At 43.8% G+C, this 20,464-nt stretch overlaps 2 protein-coding genes across 2 annotated transcripts; both read right to left on the bottom strand.

The window, feature by feature from the left end:
* Window positions 1-7,101: 7,101 nt before the first annotated feature.
* Window positions 7,102-9,006, bottom strand: LOC100193573 (Plant cysteine oxidase 2). The gene is made up of 5 exons (NM_001349706.1): window positions 8,420-9,006; window positions 8,185-8,312; window positions 7,941-8,097; window positions 7,620-7,832; window positions 7,102-7,419 (listed from the first exon to the last, which is right to left on the bottom strand). The coding sequence occupies exons 1-5, from the start codon at window positions 8,664-8,666 to the stop codon at window positions 7,244-7,246; spliced, it is 921 nt and encodes a 306-aa protein (NP_001336635.1). The 5' UTR covers window positions 8,667-9,006; the 3' UTR covers window positions 7,102-7,243.
* A 3,857-nt stretch (window positions 9,007-12,863) lies between these two features.
* Window positions 12,864-16,140, bottom strand: LOC100283881 (uncharacterized). Its single transcript, NM_001156779.2, has 4 exons — window positions 15,763-16,140; window positions 13,804-13,924; window positions 13,559-13,708; window positions 12,864-13,416 (listed from the first exon to the last, which is right to left on the bottom strand). The coding sequence occupies exons 1-4, from the start codon at window positions 16,041-16,043 to the stop codon at window positions 13,255-13,257; spliced, it is 714 nt and encodes a 237-aa protein (NP_001150251.1). The 5' UTR covers window positions 16,044-16,140; the 3' UTR covers window positions 12,864-13,254.
* Window positions 16,141-20,464: the final 4,324 nt, after the last annotated feature.

The following is a 20,464-nucleotide window of genomic DNA, read 5'->3' as shown; positions in this document are numbered from 1 at the left end:
ATATCTTTTGATGTTCAGCTTCGGCATTTGTTTTTGTGGCTTCGGAGTGGTTATTTTTTCCCACTTCAACTGAATTATCTTCGCCACCAGAACAGTTCAATCCTCTGGCCGATCCAGAAATGAAGGAAGCACTGAAGATTATTAACATGGCTGAATCTATTGTTGACGAAGTAGTCAATAAATTGCTAAATGAAGTTGCGGAGAAAATCCTGAAAGAAGACTAGCACTTATTGTAAAAACATTTTTAAATGGTCAATGTAAGAGATACTAGAATGGACATTGTGCTTTTATTGTAACGAAGCTGTAATATTTGATGTGTGTAACTTTTGATCGAATATGTAAATTATTATAATTTATTTCTTTACGATGCATGAAACTTACATACATACCGTTTTTGAGCCTTTGGCGAAAAAACACCTTCCCTTCTTTTCATGCTTCGTAAAGAAAGAAGATCTGTGGTTCGTAAAATAAAGATATCCATGCTTCGCAAAGAGAGATCCCTCTTTTGTGTGCAGGCTGACGAAGCTGTAATTCGAAGCTTACTTCGTGTAACTTTGACAATATTTTCCGAAAATCGGTTCTGTATTCCATTCTTGTGTCATTGATGCAATATGATGTATGATGTGATGCTATGCAAAATGATGTGATGATATGATGCAAAATGATAATGATGCTGAAGACACATACTCAGACTCGCACACTGGAACACACAATCTTTGCATTCCCTTAGGAACGACTGGAATCTCTTTGCCGTTTATTTTTCGGCTGCATCATTTATTTTCGATGTAAGTTCTGCATTCCGTTAGGAACGCCTTTTGAACTTCTTCGCCTTCTATTTCGGTGGTATAAGTTCTGCATCCACTTAGGAACGTCTTTTGAACTTCTTCGCCTTATATTTCGGCGGTATTTGGCTATGCATTCCCTTTGGAACGACTTTTGAGCATAAAACTTATGCTGCGCTCCCTTAGGAACGACTTTTTTGTAGCTTCGGCAAAACTTACGCTGTGCTCCCTTAGGAACGACTTTTTTGTGGTTTCGGCGATTTTTAGCTCTGCATTCCCTTAGGAACGACTTTTGAGCTTCGACTATTTTTGAGCTTCGTAAGTTTGTGAAGAAGATATATTTCATTCTGATAGAAGCGAAACTATTACAAGGAATTAAAACTAGATTTACATTGTTTGCTCCTAATTGAAAAACAAAATGACATAGAACATAACATAAAACATAAAAGTATTTCAGAGGTAGGATATCGCTCAATAAATGTGCTTTGATTCTGGCACAGTACTGTTGACTGTGCGAGCTTCAGATTCCTCCCTGAATTCACGTTGTTGTTGAGAGTGTTGGCGCCCTTCTGGCTGCTGGCTTCGGGAATAGGTAGGTTGTAGTGGTGGTGGGGGTGGGAGCTGTGGCCAGGAAGCCTGTGAATGGCTAGCCGAAGCAACAGAAGCTGCAGGATGATTGCCCACATATTCTGGTATGTAGGGAGAGTGGCACGAAGCAGTGTGCAAGACCTGCTTCGGCTGATTCTGCCGAGTTTCGGCTTCTGCGATCTCCTTTTGCTTCAGAATTGTGATTTGGCACATTCTTGTACTATGGCCCTTGTACTCACCACAAAATAAGCAATAGATCTTACTGGGCTGATCCCCATATCTTTCTCTGAAGCCCCTGGCGCCTCTGCCCCTTGGAGCTGGCGGCCTAAAAGAGCTTTGCTGTTGCCCCGAAGATTGTGAGGTGTACTGTGGCCTCTGAAGCTGGCTTCCTTTGTCATCATTCTGACTGGAGCTGTGGATTGACCTGACATGCCTCGGGTGGATTCTTCCTCCGAAGTCCCTGGTCATCTCCGAGAATCTGTAAGCTTCTCTCCCTTCTTTGGCGGAAGTCGTTGTCAGCCCGGATGTACTCATCCATCTTCTGAAGCAGCTTCTCCAGAGTTTGTGGGGGCTTCTTGGCGAAGTATTGAGCCGTAGGTCCTGGCCGAAGACCCTTAATCATGGCCTCAATGACAATTTCATTGGGCACTGTGGGCGCTTGTGCCCTCAGTCGCAAGAACCTTCAGACATACGTCTGAAGGTATTCCTCATGGTCTTGCATGCACTGGAACAAGGCCTCAGCTATGACTGGCTTTGTCTAAAAGCCTTGGAAACTGGTCACCAGCATGTCCTTGAGCTTCTGCCACGACGTGATTGTCCCTGGCCGAAGGGAAGAATACCATGTCTGGGCCACGTTCCGGACTGCCATGACGAAGGACTTAGCCATGACAGCTGCATTGCCTCCGAATGAGGATATTGTTGCCTCATAGTTCATCAGAAATTGTTTTGGGTCCGAGTGCTCATCGTACATTGGTAGCTGGGTGGCTTGTAAGATTGTGGCCATGGGATAGCCTGCAATTCTGCTGCCAAGGGAGAAGCATCATCAAAAGTAAAGGTATCATGATTAAAATCATCATACCATCCATCTTCGTTGAATAAGCCCTCTTGACGAAGCTCCCTGTGTTGGGGCCTTCGGTCTTGGTCATCTTGAGCAAGATGACATACTTCTTCAGTAGCTTCGTCGATCTTCCTTTGAAGATCGGCCAGCTGAGTCATCTTCTCCTTCTTCCTTTGCACTTGTTGATGGATGATTTTCATGTTCCTGGTCTCTTGGTCCAACTCCTCCTCCTGGAATGTTGGACTGGTGGCCTTTCTCTTCTGGCTTTGAGCCTCTCGAAGAGAGAGTCTCTTGGTTTGTGTCCAGTGGCTGCAGTGCAGCAGCCCCTGGCGCTGTTATCTTCTTCGGCGGAATGACGAAGGTCAGTGCTTTGCCGAAGGTTGTGGAAGTGAGTACACCGGAGGTGGGCGCCAATGTTGGGGACTTGTTTTCAAATGCTATGAGTTAAGATCAAGGCAACACAAAAATAGGTTAATGGTTAATGCCCTTAGTCCTTCGAAGCATTATTTCTCTAAGGATATAACGATCTTCGGACGAAGGTTATGAAGGACGTACCTTCATAATCACAGCGTATGTCAATGAAAGACGAAGCATATGAAACATAAGAAATAACATGGATATTCATATGACATCATAATATATCTTTTATTATATAATCATGAATGAATAAGAATAACATATGATTACATTTGTACATTTGGCCTGACAGAAGGTGAAAGTACAAGCGTGACGCACGAGCAAGTACAAGTCAGCGTGAACAGTACGAGAGTACTGTTCATCTATTTATAGGCACAGAGCGTAGCATATGTAAATTTACATTCATGCCCTTCATATTTACTATTGACTTATGAACAACCTAACAGGGACTAGATAGCCTTTTCCCCTTTAAGTCGGTTTCTTTTTCGCCATTGCACCGAAGTTCCCTTGCGCGTAGCTTCGGAGCAACATCAGTCTTTGTCTCGACCATGCTTTTCACATCGTGTATGGTTTTAACCCGAGTCCGAAGTTACCTACCTGTTAATGTGTTATACTTGGAAAACATTGTTAAATCATATTTTTGAGGACCTTCGGAAGACGAAGGCCACCAACAGGGTGAATTGGGAAAACCTAGAATTTCTTGCAACAATTAAATTCTATTGGTATTTAAGCCAGAGAAACAATTCAAAAGCTCCAAAAAAATCAGGAAAATTTTCTCTGAGATATTTTGCAACATGATAAACCAAAACAAAGTATTGTAGCACAAGTAGATATTTTTAGATTATGCTTATGAAGAAATGGGAAAACTCTACAAAAAGGTGGAAAATTTCTCGAGAAACTTTTAGGGCGAAGTTGATGAATAATGAGAACAAAGGAGTGATTTAGAGCACAAGTAAAAGTTTTTGGGAAACAAACACCACATCACAAAAATACTCATCAAATTAATTTAGAAAAGTTTGAAAACCACAAATTTTATATCTAAATTTGTGCAAATCTTAGGAAGTTTTATACAAATATCAAGATAATTATTTTTATTTAGTGTTAATTATTCATTGCCCAACATTAGAAATTTTAGGGTCCGACAAATTTACCATATTAACAGAAATCTCGTCCTTAGAGTCAGAGAGACTAGGGATATAGATATAGCCAATCTTCGAGTCTTCATGCTTCCTTCATTTGAGATTGATGTGACGTAAGATATGGATCAAGAATAGCCAAATAATGACAAAAAAATGTACATGTATGCAGTATACATCTGAGATATAACTTATTTTACACGTTCTCGTCCTATCATCCACACTGTGCTAGAAGGTGAAAAGTCGAACGTGAGCCTTGAAAATAAGTATGTGAGGTCGGTTGCGAGTGTTACTGGTCTGGAGTATAGATGGTCATTTGGCACTAACACGATGGGTCAGCCCAGACACGACATGAAAAAGCACGACCCGGCCTGGCTAGTATAGTGCCAGTGCCTGACACGACATAACTATAGTGTCGTGCCTGGGCCACCATTTCGACCCGTAGTGCTGGCACGGACATGACACGGTTATATTTTTATTTTAAAAATAATAGTTCACATATATTAAGTATAAGGATTTAACATATATCACAATAAAACTGCAGCTGCACTAGTTAGATTGGTTTGTTTAAGTCACCCATACACTTGGTTGTGTGTTTGAACCCCATAGCTACACATTTTTTGCTGAATTATACAATATACTCAAATGAGCTAACGTGCCACCGGCCCAGCACGACTAGCAAGCTGACGGGTCGTGCCTGGGCCGCTACCGTGGCACATGGGCCCGTCTGGCACGGCATGGTTCGCTAGCCCTAACCGGGCCTGACAGGCCATGCCTAAAACGGGCTATACCGAACATAGGCCGTGTCGGGTCGGGCCGAGCCGGCCCGTTTGGCCATCTATAAAAGCCAAACTGAACCTATCGTTCAGTGTGTACTCCTGTGTATATGGAGTTTGCCAGAAATCGTTGAGGATTAACCATATTTGTTTGAATGCTTCTACCTGATGTAGATGTGGATATACCTGGGATTAATATCATATCCACATTTGACTTATTGGTATTTGATCTATTCCGCGGGGACGCCTGCGAATATTATCCATCAGCCTTAGTCAAAGCATATGTTCTGATTGCAGATTCACGTGGTCTGTGATAACTCTCCTCCGATTAATTCACCCAGATGGTGATTTGCCTCACGAAGAGGTTCATCTTGATGATGAAGTTCCTAGCAATGTGTGTAATATCATTGTGCTGGTAATACGAAACAATGAATCTTTCGTTTTGGGAAATGACGAATATCGTTATTAAATGTGAGAGACAAATATGTCGATACCTATATTGCCTCTCTAGATTGCAAACGGATCCAAAACAAAGTCCTAGGCATGAGTGCTTTAAGCTCTCTTATCGGGTCATTGATAAATGCAATCGAGGCTGAACCAAGAATCGCAAAGTGAAAGTCGCGAGCTTGAAATTCGGACATTTATGGGCACTATTGAAATAATGTGTGGTGAATGCGATGGTTCAAGTGGTCTTGTGAGAGACCCATCCCACATATGTGTTGAATAAATACAGTTCCGTTATGTAATATATCTAGCAAATGGCATGAATTATAATATGAAGTTAATAGGATTCTGAAGATCCATCATGAGATCCTATGAGGATTCATATCTTTGATTTATAAATATGCAACACATAAATCTCATACCGGATAATACATTCCTGATGAATGACCACTCTTTAGTGTAGAGAGAATATCTCCTAGTTGAGATTATAGTTCCCAACTGGAACCTTCCAAGAGGAAACAAAGTATGTGTTCAACACCAAAGTTTGATAACCCCAATAAAGGGATAAAGACCCATATAGACCCGAAAAGGAATAAGATGAGGTACCAAATGACTTGAAGTTCACCAAATAAGCACATGTGCATTCCACGAGTTTTACTCATGGTATTTTCCACTTGATGTGGAATTACGGTATCCTCTAAAGCCTTAATGGCAGAAACCTATAAGGTTTAGGTGTTACTGGCGAAATATCCCCATTATGTCAGAATGACAGACTATAATAATGTATCTGATTGATGAGGAATCTCTGATGGATTATGATCTTTGATGGACTTTTGTTACACCATCATAGATGTTGCAATGGATGAACGCCTAGAGAGATGTGTCATATTTAGAATATGTACTATTGCAACTATATTATCCCCTAAGTCCTATAGAAGGACATGTTACTTGCTTTGCACAACTATGTATAAATTATGGTGTAAGATAGAAAATGATAGCACCCCAACCTCAATCATTCTCGTTATTCCAGATGAACAATGAGATATATATCTTGAAGAATATGCTTGAGTTATGAGGGATAACGACTTTGACAGATGTCATCGTTAGCGGGAGCGAATGCTTATACTGATCACAATCGTGAGACAATCAATGTCATATTCTATGCCCTGAAGGCGTCAGCTTGATGGTCTATATGTGAACCTTTATGGAAGTTTCTATCAAATATAAAGATCCAGTCGATCGAACACCATCCATCAAAGTGGCTTGTTTATGTTGATACGTGCACTTACCTCGTATATCCTAGAAGTGAGTATGGGGTGAAGTTCCTGATATAATCCTTGCAACAATATGCAATTCGTTTGCTAAATCTCTATGTGCGTATACTTCCAGAAGAAGATGTTGTGTCATATTGATACAGTTTTGCAAGGATCAGGGGAGCACATTTCTAAATTTAGCCCTTGTAGAAGATTCGATGGAATCCTGATCTATAAGATCGAAATTTGTCCTGATGGCATTTATTGTACTCTTTTTTCTTGGTGAGTTTTTTTGAAGTTTCTCACATAAGGTTTTTAATGAGGCAACAAAGTGCAAATGCAATTTGCGTCACCATGTACTTTTTCTTCATATTTTTCTCACTGGGTTTTTGGGAGTTCTAAAGAGACATGTGTTGGTCGCTGTATTCGTCCAAGGGGAGTGTTAAGTAACCCTAGTTAGGGTTATGTGGCCAAATACCGACTTTGCCCCTGAGGGGTCCCACATCTCTATATAAGGAACTTGTACACGCCTTCATATGACAGAGAGGAGAAAGAGGCCAGAGCCCCAAGCCCCCAACCCTATATCATGTGTCTCGTGTGTTCCTTTGTCGTGCTTCTGGGAAGGGAGACGGGTCTTCTACAACTTCTCGCGCCTCTACGGCTGACGGGAGGAATGAAACGAATCTGGTGATCCAGGGTAACGTAGTTCTCAACAATTTGCACACGTCGTCCTCCCACCAACAGCTAGCGTACATACGGAGGCACATGCTGCATACACTCGCTATATGTCTCACTGTCCCTTGTGCTGCTGCTGCTGCCGCCGCCAAGAGTCAAATGCAGGCCGTCTCTTCCACAGGATCGGAGGGCCCCTGTACGGCACCTCGTACATGTGCAGTTCCTTGGGCTTGCGCGTCTCCAGCAGCCACCCCAGACGCGGCTTCTGCTCCTCATCCCCGGCGGCCTCATCTGCGCGTGCAAGGTTGAGATGATCAGTACCGATCGAGCTCTCTAGTCTCACGTCTATGTATATGCATGTTAAGGTCTTAAGGATCAAATGTCTATAGTTCAGAATCTTGAGATCGATGATGTTTAATTTGTGATGGATGATATAACTAAGATGAGTAGGACCATCAGGATCGGAACTAGTGTCTGTTGCATTGCATTACCTGTATCGTCGATATGACGGCGGTATGGCAAGTCCTGGTAGTAGGTGCAGTCCCGGTCGCCGGAGTAGGGCGGGCCGAGGACGTCGAGGACCGCGCACGCCGTGGCGGCGGCGAACCTGTGCATGTTGCCGCCGGACTCCGGGAACAGCACCAGGGCGTCGCACGGCGCGCTCAGGTCGGCGTCCAGCACCAGCTTCGCCAGCCTCAGCAGTGCTGCGGAAAGCACACAGCACAACGAAACGTCCAAACCAAACTGCTCATCAGGCGCGCGAAGCGTGTGGTGAACTGGTCATCAAAGCACAGAGAAGAATTTGAACTCACGGCGATCGCCGCCGACGGCGACGGGACGTTGGTCGGCCTCGGCCCAGTCGTAGGACGTGACGCGGAGCGAGCCGAGGAGAAGCTTGCTGAACACCGTCATCCCCGGGTGGTTGTGCAGAGGGATGGTCGCGCCTGGGGGCAGCAGGAACACCACGACCTGCAGCCAGATCGTACGTACATCACACGCTAGCAACTTAACGCATGCGTTTCACAGCTGGATCGTCGTCGTATCGTATCCCCGTACCGAGAAGTTCTTGCATTTATAAATGGTGGTTCGTGTGATGATAGGAACAGGGTGCGTTCGAGGGCCGCCGGAAGCGGCGGCGGCCTTGGTGACGGCTCTCAGGTGCACATCCTCTGGTCCCATCTTGTCTGCAGTGCAAAGGAAAGGACATGGTTAATTAGCAGACTGAACAAGGCAGTCTAGCTCTTGCAATGCGATGGCTTTAACGATGAGGAAAAAGGGGCGGCGTACGTACCGAGGATGTCTCTGATGAGGACGACGTCGTGGTGCGCCGGCACGGTCCCGGGGCCTCCGAACGCGCGGCGGCACGCGGCAAGCAGACGCTGGAGTGGCGCCGGCGCCGGCTCTGGCGCGGTCGCCGCGTCCACCTGCACGCGCCGCCGTACGCTCACGCCGCCGCTCTGGCGCCTGCCAGGCCCGCCACTCCGCCTCCTCTTGACCGCGGCCGGGCCGGCGCCGCTCCCTTCCACGGTCACCTTCATCAACGCGTACGTACACGGCCCCAGCAGCCAGCAGCTAGCAGCAGGAACAGGAAGAGGAACGGATCAAGATCTGCCTTTCCAGCAAGTCCGGTCTTGCTGTGGGGTTAAATACTTAAATCCACGGCCGAGTCTCCTTTCCGACCCCGGCCTTGCGCCGAGGAAAGCATGCAAGAACCGCGGCGCGGCTGGGAATGAGCAGGAGCATGCGAGGGGAGCAGAGCCGGCACGTTAGAATAAAGGCAGCGCCAGTGGGTGGTGTGGTGAAAAAACCGCGGGCGATGGATATGATGGGGGCGGGGCGCGGCTGGAGGTCCACGACGACGCGGCGCGGCGATACCACCGGTGGATTTTCACGGAACCGTGGTCCCTGGCCTCGTGTTCAAGGACGACGAACGGCTGAAGGACGGTCTGGTTGGTCGCTCACGCTCTGCCCGCCCGTGCGGCCGCCCGCGTTTTCGCGGGGAAACCGCTCAACTCAAGCTGCCTGGCGGAGACTGGATCGACGGCCAGGATACGCTCAGCTGGTGCGATGTGGAGACTGTATAGGGGGAGTGAGTGACCACGGACCAGACGAGCGGCGAAGCAAACCAAGGACTCGGTTGCCTGTCCGGGCCGCTTGCCACTTGCCATGTGATGTGAATCGTTCCTAGCTTTGTTTTTTTTCTAACACAGAGACAGGAGCTCTGGCAATTAAACAATAAAATAGAAAATCATTTATTTACGATGGAAATTAGTTCTAAAAACTTTGCAGTCACATAATCAAATTAAAAAAAACGATGAAAAAAATTAAACATGACAACACATAGGCGTCTTCAATGGTTCTAGCTGATTGCTCGAGCCTCCATGACATTCATTATACAATATAAAAGCTAGCATTTCAACTAATCTACAAGAGCAAGTATTGTAAGAGATGTGATAGAAGATTTATGGTGATGTGGAAGAAAGAGAAATATAGAGAGAAGTAAATCATATTGCTCACGGACTTTAAGATACTTTGTGAGAGAAATAAGTGGACCTAATATTAAGTGTATAGCGTGTATCATAAAAGAGTTATTATATGACTAAACTTTTAGTTGACTCAAGATGATATGACCACTTTTAAAGTCAGCATCCGGCTGTATTACTATCCATGCTTTAAGGACAATGTTTTGTGTTACTTGTACACTGGAAATGTAATGATACATTGTGCATCATATTTGTGCTCCTTTTATGTGGATGTTGTACACTCATGTACTACTATATAAGGCGTCCATAGGACCGTGCGGACTGTACGACTACACGACCCCCAATATATATGTATAGAGAATGGAAGACATTAGTTTACATAAATATAAGTTAAAACATGGTTTAGATCGTAAACAAATCAGAACTTCTACTAAGTCATATTCCTGACCATTTGTATATCAAATATGAACCGGCGGTCGTGACGATGAGTTTTATGGCAACAATGGCATGATCATGCTCGCAGTCACAACGTTGATGCAATCAAGTTAATGATATGGCAAGCACAATGCTGATACAAGAAAATAGCACTCAAATCATCTTCATTCCTGCTAGGTGGAAGTACCAAATGGCCAATGTAACCAGAATACATAGGTTTTAGAACATCCATAGCAGTTTTGTTAGATGAGCCATTATCAAGCACAATAACAAAGATCATATCAGTAATGCCATAATCATTTGCAACAATTCCAACACGCTCAACAATATTATGACATGTATGAGCAACCTTTATAGGTCTTAAACCAAGCAACCTCTTTTTTTCTAAACACCAATCAGAGTTCACAAAATGAGCAACGACATTAAGGTAGTCCTCTTTAGCCTTACCAGATCAAATATCAGTTGTAAGAGCAATAGATGAAACAAATTTAGGACATCAATAAGTTGTTCGACATGATCATTAAAAAGTCAGATCAAGTCTCTAGTAGTAGTTTGCCTAGAGGATTTAACAAACATATGATTATGAGCAAGGGTAATATATTCTTGAAAAGCAACATATTCACCAAAGCAAAGAGGCAAGTCTAGTCTAGCAATCAAATGGCAAAGCTCTGTTTCTAGTAACAGAAAGAGAGTACTCATAGTGCACAATAGAACCACCAGCATTAAAATTAAACATTAGATTGAGTTCTGTCTGATCTAGGTGATGGGTCAAGTGTCCAGTTCTAGAAGAAGATTTAGTAGACATGCTATTTTCGATGCTCTTACCTCCTTGCCTCCCTACATCGTAGTCACCTCCTCAAAGTCCAATCAAACCTTGGAGGTGGGACTCCTCCTCCTAGAGCGCTTACCAAGGATAGGGATGGATGTGCTTGCCTCGGGCGTTGGGCTCGTGGATCCCGTGCGCATCTCTGTGCCCGGTGTCACCGTCATTCACGTCCTCGTCCCAGCGTCAGCGCTATCGATGTCAATGGTAGCGGCTACACAACTACTTAGGAGGAAGCACATGGCGTTGTCTGTCTTGTTCTGCGCTTCAAGTTATCGCTCCTCGATCTCAACGGCTTGATATTACTCGTTATCTATGGACATTGTCATCGCCTCAGTCGACATCTCTAGCTCCTCACGACACACGCCACACTCGCTCTACGGAAGCAGCTCCATAGGCCAGCGATCTACAACAAAATCAACAAAAGAATCAAACATCATTGAGGGAGAGGCTACTAGATTCCCGTCAGCTTGACCATAGCCGACGGGAATTAACTATTAACTCCCGTCGGCCCAGTTAACTCCCGTCGGCTGACCTGGCCGACGGGAGTTAATAGTTAATTCCCGTTGGCTGACCTGGCCGACGGGGATTAATTAATAACTCCCGTCGGTTGTGGTGGCCGACGGGAATTAGTCGTAATTCCTATCAGCTCGTTATTGGCCGACGGGGATTAATTATTCCCGTCGGCGGCCGATGGGGATAACCTTATCCCCGACAAAGGACGTCTGGCGGCTGACAACCGACGGGAATAAGCCCTAAACCGACGGGAATTACTTATTCCCGTCGGTTTAATGCTTATTCCTGCCGGTTCCTGGCCGACGGGAATTAACTGTTTTCCTGTAGTGATAGGCACACGTGCGAAGCCAGAGAACTAGATCCATCGACATGGGGACACCAGAGCAAGTTTGGCATAGAACTTGACCAGATCGACAGTTAAAGTTATTAGGTTAGGGTTACAGATAGGGGCGGACCTACGTATAAGGGAGTGCCGAGTGAGGGCACATACCCTTGCTCATTTGTTTATTACAAATAGTACAATCTAGATTTTCACCATTAGGTCCTCAACCTAACTTAGATGCCCTCACTCTACTATTTTGGTACTCGTTGTTACAAATATGCTCTCACTCTTATTTTATCCTAGGTCCGCCCCTAGTTATAGATACAATGTGAGAGAGGGTGAGATGGAGAGAGTTGGAGATACAGGGAGAGGATAAAGCGAGAGAGGGAGAATCGTAGAGGATCAACAATGGTGACTCATTGACATCTCTCCGTCGGGATGAGTGGCAAGGTGAAGGTGAAAGGCGACAGAGCAGTGGGCGGGATTGCGGCTTGCGGGAGGAGTGAACGAATGGCTAGGGTTAGGGTGGAGGGTGGTGCCGATATTTTTATTCCCTAGGTCGTAAGTGGGCTGATGCCGGACCGACCTGTTTACTGTTTACTGGGTCGTGCCCGGGCTTGCACTTTAGGCTGATCCTGTGGCCCAAGCATGGCAGGAGCGCCGGGCCGGACCGGACCGGCATGGGCACGACGACATGTATGTCGTGCCTCGGCGTGTGCGTGTCGGGCCATGGGCTGCCCCTCCCGCTATGGACATGTATAGTTGTGATGAAATGTTTTGGGGTGATAGGTGAAAGGGGTACATAGTAGGATCTTTATGTGGGCATGGCAAGCCTGGTGTCGCTTTCAACATCTTCCATAAGCTCTGGGCTTGGCCTGCTGATCAGAGCCTTGGACCGTACTAATTGTTACTGATCATTCAAGAAAGGTGGCAACCATCTCCTGGATGAGATCAGCCCATGTTTCTCAATGAGTCCTCATACGGTGATGTTCTTACCATCAATAAATAAAACAAAACAAGGGCTTGTATTCCAATTATGAATCAGTCCAGGATAAAAAAAGTGGACTGGCCGCTTTTTTAAAACTAATAACCTTAATGTCACCCTTTTAGTGATGAAAGACTGAAAATCTGCCGTCCCAGACGAGGAACATATGCTAGACACATATCTTTTCCTCAGTTAAATCTGAAAATTCAGGTCTCACAGGTTTCCGTTATTTTGTGCTATTCAACTGCAGGCTAGATATTACGAGTACAATATTTCGTGCAGAAATAATACAGCGCCTTTTCTCTTCTGTGTCCCGCAAAAGCTTGTGTAGTTACATGGAAGTCGTAACAATAGACTACACAGCAGCATTGCATACAATGGAATTTGAACATTTAACCCACTTTGGGGGTCCGGCATCAACTATGCACGCGACGGACCGGCGAGGCAAACTTGAACTGCTCCACGACCAGCGAAAAAAAACTGCACCATCTGAATCTGCCCCATCCCCCTTGTTTGCACATTGATATCTGGGATAGAAATATGTAACAAACACAGCCCAGCACTAATGCGTTAACCGCCAAAACGCAATCATCACCACCACGGTGATGACCATACCAGCATACGCGATCCACCTGTCCACGCGGTGCCGCCTCTCGATAAGTTTCAGAACGGAGTTTGACAGACCGACAGTGTTCAGGACATCCAAAGCTTTCCTTTGAGCACTCTGCAATGCAGTGAAGATGGCCATTAGCAGGCACAAGTTAGACCATTAAAAAGAGCCATTATGATTGGTCACGTTCAGTGATCTTCTGTCCACAGTTCAACTTCAAACCGAGGCTTCGTCGTGAATGGATGATATGCATTACCTTCAGTCGATCCCTCTGGTCAGCGTACTTGTGAAGGATACCCACTCCTGTCTCGTAAGCTTCTTCGAGCATTCGTGAGGAGTTACGGGCTGATTGCTTTGCTTGGGCTTCGTCGTCGAATATTCGGAGGACGTGTGAAGATTCACCGTTCTGCGTCAACAATTTTTCTTTTTCAATTCTTCGACTAAACAATGAAATCATACGGGAAAAGAAAAGACCGCATTATTGCTGAGAGGAATTATTACAGCTCTTTCAAATAGCTCAGCTCTTTCTTTTGCTTCCAGAATCCGTTTTTTCTGTCGCAGAGAATGCCTGTCAAGGGTTTCCTTCAATGAATCTACCTCTTCAGAGAGCTGCTCCACTTTTCTGCAAAGACAGAAAAAAATAATGCGTCATAAATTTAACACTTGGTTCCTAGTTCCTAGTCCTAGCCAATACAAACTACAGACTTTCTACATTCAAGGGGAACTCACAACCTAATTCTTCTACTACAGCATTTCTCTGATATCCACCACACGAAATGCCAACCTCTAAAGAAAAAACCACATGTCCACGCAGCAAACAGCATGATGTGTGTCAGGCTGCCAGCGGCCAGCCTGCTGATGCTTGGGCTTTTTGGCTTTGAGGAAGTGGAGAGGTTGTACTAGAGAATGCAGACATCATGTTCTCCAACAAGAATGTTAATGGGTTGCAGAGAACTTTCATGACAATAACACTGTTTTTTATGAATTTCAGAGCCAAACCTGTATGAACAATTTGGACAATCCATGCAGAATTGCAACACATGAGTCTTACAGACCTCAGCATATCCCAAATCTATTTAAGTACTAGAAGATCTGGTAACGAGACAATCACCAACATGCAACTTAAGGTCAATTGGATCTATTTGCAGTTAAGGGTCAAATATAGTCAATTCGTCTCCCAATGATGTATCTGTGCATGGTTACAGCACTTGAAAGCACCCTGAAGGTGAATAAGTGAATACAAAAAGATAAGAACTGCTAATCAATTAGAAATAACCAATAGGAAATGAAGATCCTAAGTGTATGTTTGCACAGTTGCTTGTTCCAATTCTTGTGAATTTAAGCTAACTTTACTAACACAAACCATGAAATTGAAGTGCATCAAAATATTTTTCGCTTACCGATGAACCTGTGAAAGAATCAATCTAAGAAAACATAATTTTCTATATGGCCATGCACACCTGTACTGCGGAGTCAAATTGCTAGTCCTAGACTCCTAGTTAATTCTAAGTGAAGCTTCAGTTTGCACTAGTAGCACTATCCTTAGGTGCAGAATACCTGACTTCATTTTGCAGACTTCTACTTCTTATTACTCAGTATTTAGAATGAGACCCAATAAAAGTTCTGACGAAAACAGACAACATGTTCTGGGAACATGGCTCTCCCTTGCTCTGGCTCTGCAACATGTTCTGGGAACATGGCTCGCCCTTGCTCTGGCTCCGCACTATAGTAACCGACAGAGCTTGAGCCAGAGGAGCCACAAAATGTGGCTTCACCGGCTCCCTGGCACCCCATTGTTTTGAGAATGAGGGAGAAGAACAGCTTCATGAACAGTGCAGCTACAATAGGGCGTCAGCCAGAGCCCAAATACTCACAAAGCAAACTCACTACAACTTTTTGGCTCATGGAAAAAGAAGCAAACATGCTGGGATGTCAATGAGAGTACATATATCTCATCAATACTAGTTAGTTCATAAGTCCACTGTCCAGCCCCTATTGACCATATGTGCAAAACCAAACCTTAGAGAATGAACATAATGGCAAAACTAACTAGTCAATGGTTAGTCAAGGAAAGCAGTAAACTTTACATGCTAAAAATGAATTCAGCATGTGAATCGTTTCATTGATTGATGCTTATCCATGTATGCCAAAAACTTATAAGCTACACGGAAGTCTAACGGCAGAAAACCGAGAAATAATCTACCAGTCACAGGCTGACAGAAGCAGATTCCCAGCACTACAGTAAATTCAGTTTGGTTACTCCTTGGCTCATTGTACTTGACACAAAATTCACGTCCTACCGACTGAACTGGCAAATATCACGGCAAAATTTGCGACTACGGTAAATCTAATGGTCTGCGGCGCAGGCGGTGTGAGATCTCTCATCTCTAACCTCACTACCAACTCAACCAATTGTAACCGAGCAGCTAAAAGGAATAAGGATCTAAAGAGGATCCTCACCTCTTCCAGAGGTCCCGTTGGCCTTTGGCGGGGATGGATCGCCAGAGTCGGTCCATCTGCGCGCACAGCCCCTGGATCTGCGCCACCTCTCGCCGCACCTCCTCAGCAACCGCGGGGTCCCCCGACGCACCACCGACGAGCGGCGCCGAGGAGTAGGAGGACGAAGTGGGTGCCGAGGCAAGGCGCTCGACGCGGCCCACGCCATCCCGCGCCGAGAGTAGCAGCCGCCGCGCGCTCTGGTACATCTCCGACAGCGTCGCACCGCCGCCTGAGTATTCCATCGCCGCGGCCCTCGGCGTTCGTCGGGATCGAAGAGGAGAGAAGGGAGTTCTTCCTTTCCTTTTTTACTCGTTGCCCCCTCTAATTGTTTTGTTTTTCTAAAATGAATTTCAATTTTGAAGGATAGGAAGATGTTGAGATGAGGCCGTGAGGGACCCCAGTCGTGGTATGACGTGGATGGTAACACGTGGCAGGTTATGATTGGGCATACGTTGGCGCTGCCTTCATCTCGAAGCCATGGGCTGGGCCCGTATTTTTTAAATTTAGTCATTTTTCGAAAGAAAAAAAACATATTTGACCCGAACAACTTAATATCATTTTTAGACCATTTTCTCAGCGCCATAAGTCATGAAGCCAAGAAGTAAATTTTAATTATCCAAATCATAGATTTGCTAAATAATTTAGAGCGTCTTCAAGAGACCAGCTAGATGTTTCATCAAGCTAAATTTTGAATACTCAATAATAAAATAACTTTCCAATACATCCAATTTGCCAAGCTATTCGTCTCCAAATTGCCCTCCTCTATCCAAATTTGGCTAACCACTCACAATAGCCAAACTAGCTTGCCAACTGTGGGATGATGTGTAAGACCCACACATTGGTGTATGGAGAAGAAGAGTTGAATGTAGCGGTTGGGATTTGAAGAATGGGAAATGAAAAGTCTATTGGAGCGAGATGCTACTTATAGAATGTAATTTTTATGAGGATGTAAATATAGAGTCAAAAATGGAGAGTTCCTTGGAGACACTATATCAAGAATATTGAGTTCTTTACTAGCTCTTTAAATTTAGCTTGTTATTTTATTTTGAATCTATCCACACCCAAAAAAATAAGTCACAAATGTCAATAGTCAACTTCATTACCTAAACAATACAACCGATTTTTTATTTAGGTAGTTGGTAAATTGTTGCCAAATGTAGAGAGAAGATGGAGTTAGATGAGAAATCGCTAAATTTAAACATTTTATTTAGAGAACTGTCGAAGAAAAGTTTTTTGGTTATTAACTACATAAATTATTGATTTATAGGGTTTTAGAGAACTACTAAGTTGCTCTTAGGTGCAGGTAAAGAGGGATGTTTTATAAATTTTCAAATTAAAACTTCACGTCAATTGATAGTAGTTAAAACCAGATTACCCTATTTAAAATACCAGGTAATCTTATGTTTTTTGAAACTACTATCGTTATATGATCCAGTTGATGAAATCTTAAAATTCTATAAAACAAACTAATTACATACAAGAACCGATGTCACCATGTTTTCTAGGGTTTTGCACATAATAGCAAGAAGCTTTATCTTTTTAACTTAACCTCTACTTGTGATATTGCAGAGTTGTGCTTATGAAACTCACAAAGTGCCTGCACATAATTTAGCACAATACGAATATATCAAGAGAAATACAAAATATATAATTCAAAACACAAAGGAGACAATCAAATTTAAAGAGTGTTTGGTTCCTCTGTCTAAAGTTTAGTCTGTGTCATATAAAATGTTTAAATGTTAATTACGAATATTAAATATATTTAGTTATAAAATTAATTACATAGACAAAGACTAAACCGCTACACAAATTTATTAAGTCTAGTTACTTCATTATTAGTAAATATTTATTGTAGTATCACATGGACGAATCATATACTAATTAAGCTTGATAAGTTTATCTTGACTTTTAGTTTTCATCTGTATAATTAATTTTATAATTAGACTATATTTAAATTTATAACTAGCATCCAAAAATCTAATATGACAGAGACTAAATTTAGTGGGAGTATCCAAACGCCGCCTTACTAAGGTCCCCACTTAAAGCATACATCTCTACTAACTATTAAGGGGGCAGTGTAGACTGCCCCCGCCGCCAACAGCCCGCACGCCAGCCGCGACCGCTCCACGAATCCCGCCGCGAATGCCGCCGCGCGACGCCACTACAGCACACTGCACACCCGCCAGCCATGCCGCACCGCACGCCCGCAACGGCCTCCTCCCTACGCATGCGGGAACCGCCCGCACAGCCCGCCGCGACCCCCACGCACGCGGCCGTCCCTACGCCTGCCGCAAAACCCCCGCCGCGACCGCTCCACGAATCCCGCGCGCGTATCCCGCCGTGCGACGCCGCTACAGCACACCCGCCAGCCACCACATCCCCAATAACTCTAGCGCCCCTGAACCTGATCGAGGTGTCGAAGGCCAGCAAGAGGAAGGCCGCCGCGACCGCCGAGAGTGGAGGCAAGGCCGTGGTGGAATTCTTGTTGTCTTCATCTGCGACCGTGGCCGCCAATAAGGTGGCGAACGACATCGCGGCGCTTAAGCTATCAGGCTGCACCTGCACCGGGGTCCTCACATCTCACCCCTTCTCCCACGATATCCACGTGAGCACCCATTTCCGATCGAACCCTCGTCTTCCTATTCTTTTTTGATTTGTGGTGTGAATCTTTTACACTCCTAAACCTACACCGGACGCGGAGGACTTAGCAGTCATCAGTTTATTTTTTTCCCATACTATGCCATGTAAGATTTAGGACATTTGGAGTCACTGCTTCCATCGACCTCCAGAGATCTCTTCTGCTCTGTTCCCCGGCAAACTGATCTCTGGTTTTGATATGTGCACTTACCTTTGATCTTTGAATTATATTATTATACCATCATGCCTTGCAAATGCATTCTAATCTACAGGAATTTTGCTAGCGCACTTCACTAGCTTACGACAAGTATTGATTTTCTTTTATATTTTCTCAGGGTACTTCAGATGCTGTAAGGCAGTACTTGTGGCTATTTGAGCAACATAATGTGATGGAAATTCTAATTATTGCTGGGTCAACATGTTCCTCCTCGCAGTGTCAGAGTGCGAGATTGTACTCAGCACGGTGAGGGATTTTGGTTTTGATCTCGTTGGACTTGAGTTTACTGGAAGCTGATGTAGTGCCTTCTACCTGAATTTTCTTGTATCACTTTGTCTATGAATTCTCACGATTTGCCCAACTTGAGAATCATATGGCCTCCTCAGGGATTCAGTGGGTTGTATGAGTAATCAAGAAAGTGGATTGGCAGGTGTAATCCTTTTATTTGTGTTCTATTGGATCACTTCTGTTCCTTCATATACATATTGAGAAAAGTAGCACTACTTGTTCACTCCCGCATAGATGGGAACCATTTGAAACAGCTCAGCAGTAGAACATACAACTTCAGGAGTTCAGAGCTTCCATTCAGTTGGAGAGAACATATTTGGTAAATGAGGTGTGCTCTACTCTCTTCTTTGGTACACTCCAATTAGTTTCATACATATCCAGAAGTCTAATTTCTTTTGGGAAATAGATTCAGCAGGTTGCTGAGATAATCCATGAGTTTAAACTATGTACTACCTAAAAAGTCACAATTAAGATTATTTTCAGCTTAGTGGTTATTAATGTAACCGTAAATACTAGGATTCATTAAAACATTAGAGCTTGAAATATAGAATTAGATTAATCTGTGATATCAGAAGAATCTTGTAGATCCTATTCAGAAATATGCGACAATCTTGAGAAAGTGTACCAGTGAAAATATGAAAATGCAGATAAAATTGCAACAAGAGGGATATCCATTGCCATGTCACATAGTCAGCGCTTTGGCTTTCTTGGTCCAAATGGCTTGGGAAAGACCACTCTTATTAACATGGTAAGTTCAAATATAGATCTGGACACAAAAATGTATCTATGTTATCTTTTAGCTTCACATATATCCATCATCTATATTGATTGTCATGTTATGAGCCTCTGTTCTTAATCCGTTAGATATGATCAGTGATTTGTACTTGGTAACAGTGAACTCTTCTTATTTTGGTCAAGAGGGAGATCCTGATACTTTGGCAAGAATTAAAGCAGACACAGAAGCCCCTGAAGCAAAATAAGAGGTGGTGCGTGATCCATGATGAATATTATAGATGATGATTATAGCAATTTATCTATCTGAAAATACTTAAACTTCTCCATTCACTGATCTTTGTTTCCCTTGCTAATAAATAATTGCCATTTTCTAATAAACATTCTATTTGCTTGTTTTGTAGCAAAATAAATCGTTCGAATCCAATTGCTGAAATGGTAAAACCATTAATTATAGGCAGCAAATAGTGTGTGTCTGTTGTGTTGTGGGCACACTGCATTATCCTTGGAGATGACACTTTGTTCCAACTTCTGGTGTAAAACTATTATATTTAGATTCTCTAGCGGCTTTAAAATCAGAGATTAGATGGAGGCTCTATGTATTTAAAGATGGTGAATCATTGAATGGTAGGTGAGGCGCACTCTTTGAAGGTAGACAAGGCGTTGTTCGAGGGAAAGTCGAACTATGTTATGTTTTCAGGTAACCTGTAGAAAGAAGTTCTCTGAATCTGTGCCATAAACTGTTTCCACTATGCCTAAACTTAAGTACATGTGAGTACATTTTGTCAT

Source organism: Zea mays, chromosome 1 (assembly GCF_902167145.1).
Source record: "Zea mays cultivar B73 chromosome 1, Zm-B73-REFERENCE-NAM-5.0, whole genome shotgun sequence".
Lineage (NCBI taxonomy): Eukaryota > Viridiplantae > Streptophyta > Magnoliopsida > Poales > Poaceae > Zea > Zea mays.
This window is presented reverse-complemented; position numbering and strand designations above follow the sequence as displayed.

Coding starts and splice junctions, on each gene's coding strand:
- LOC100193573 (NM_001349706.1), bottom strand. CDS start 8,666: ATGAAGGTGACCGTGGAAGGGAGCGGCGCCGGCCCGGCCGCGGTCAAG. Junction 8,313..8,419: donor CCTCATCAGAGACATCCTCG/GTACGTACGCCG, acceptor TTTGCACTGCAG/ACAAGATGGGACCAGAGGAT. Junction 8,098..8,184: donor ATAAATGCAAGAACTTCTCG/GTACGGGGATAC, acceptor ATCTGGCTGCAG/GTCGTGGTGTTCCTGCTGCC.
- LOC100283881 (NM_001156779.2), bottom strand. CDS start 16,043: ATGGAATACTCAGGCGGCGGTGCGACGCTGTCGGAGATGTACCAGAGC. Junction 13,925..15,762: donor CAACGGGACCTCTGGAAGAG/GTGAGGATCCTC, acceptor CTGTCTTTGCAG/AAAAGTGGAGCAGCTCTCTG. Junction 13,709..13,803: donor CTGAGCTATTTGAAAGAGCT/GTAATAATTCCT, acceptor TTGTTGACGCAG/AACGGTGAATCTTCACACGT.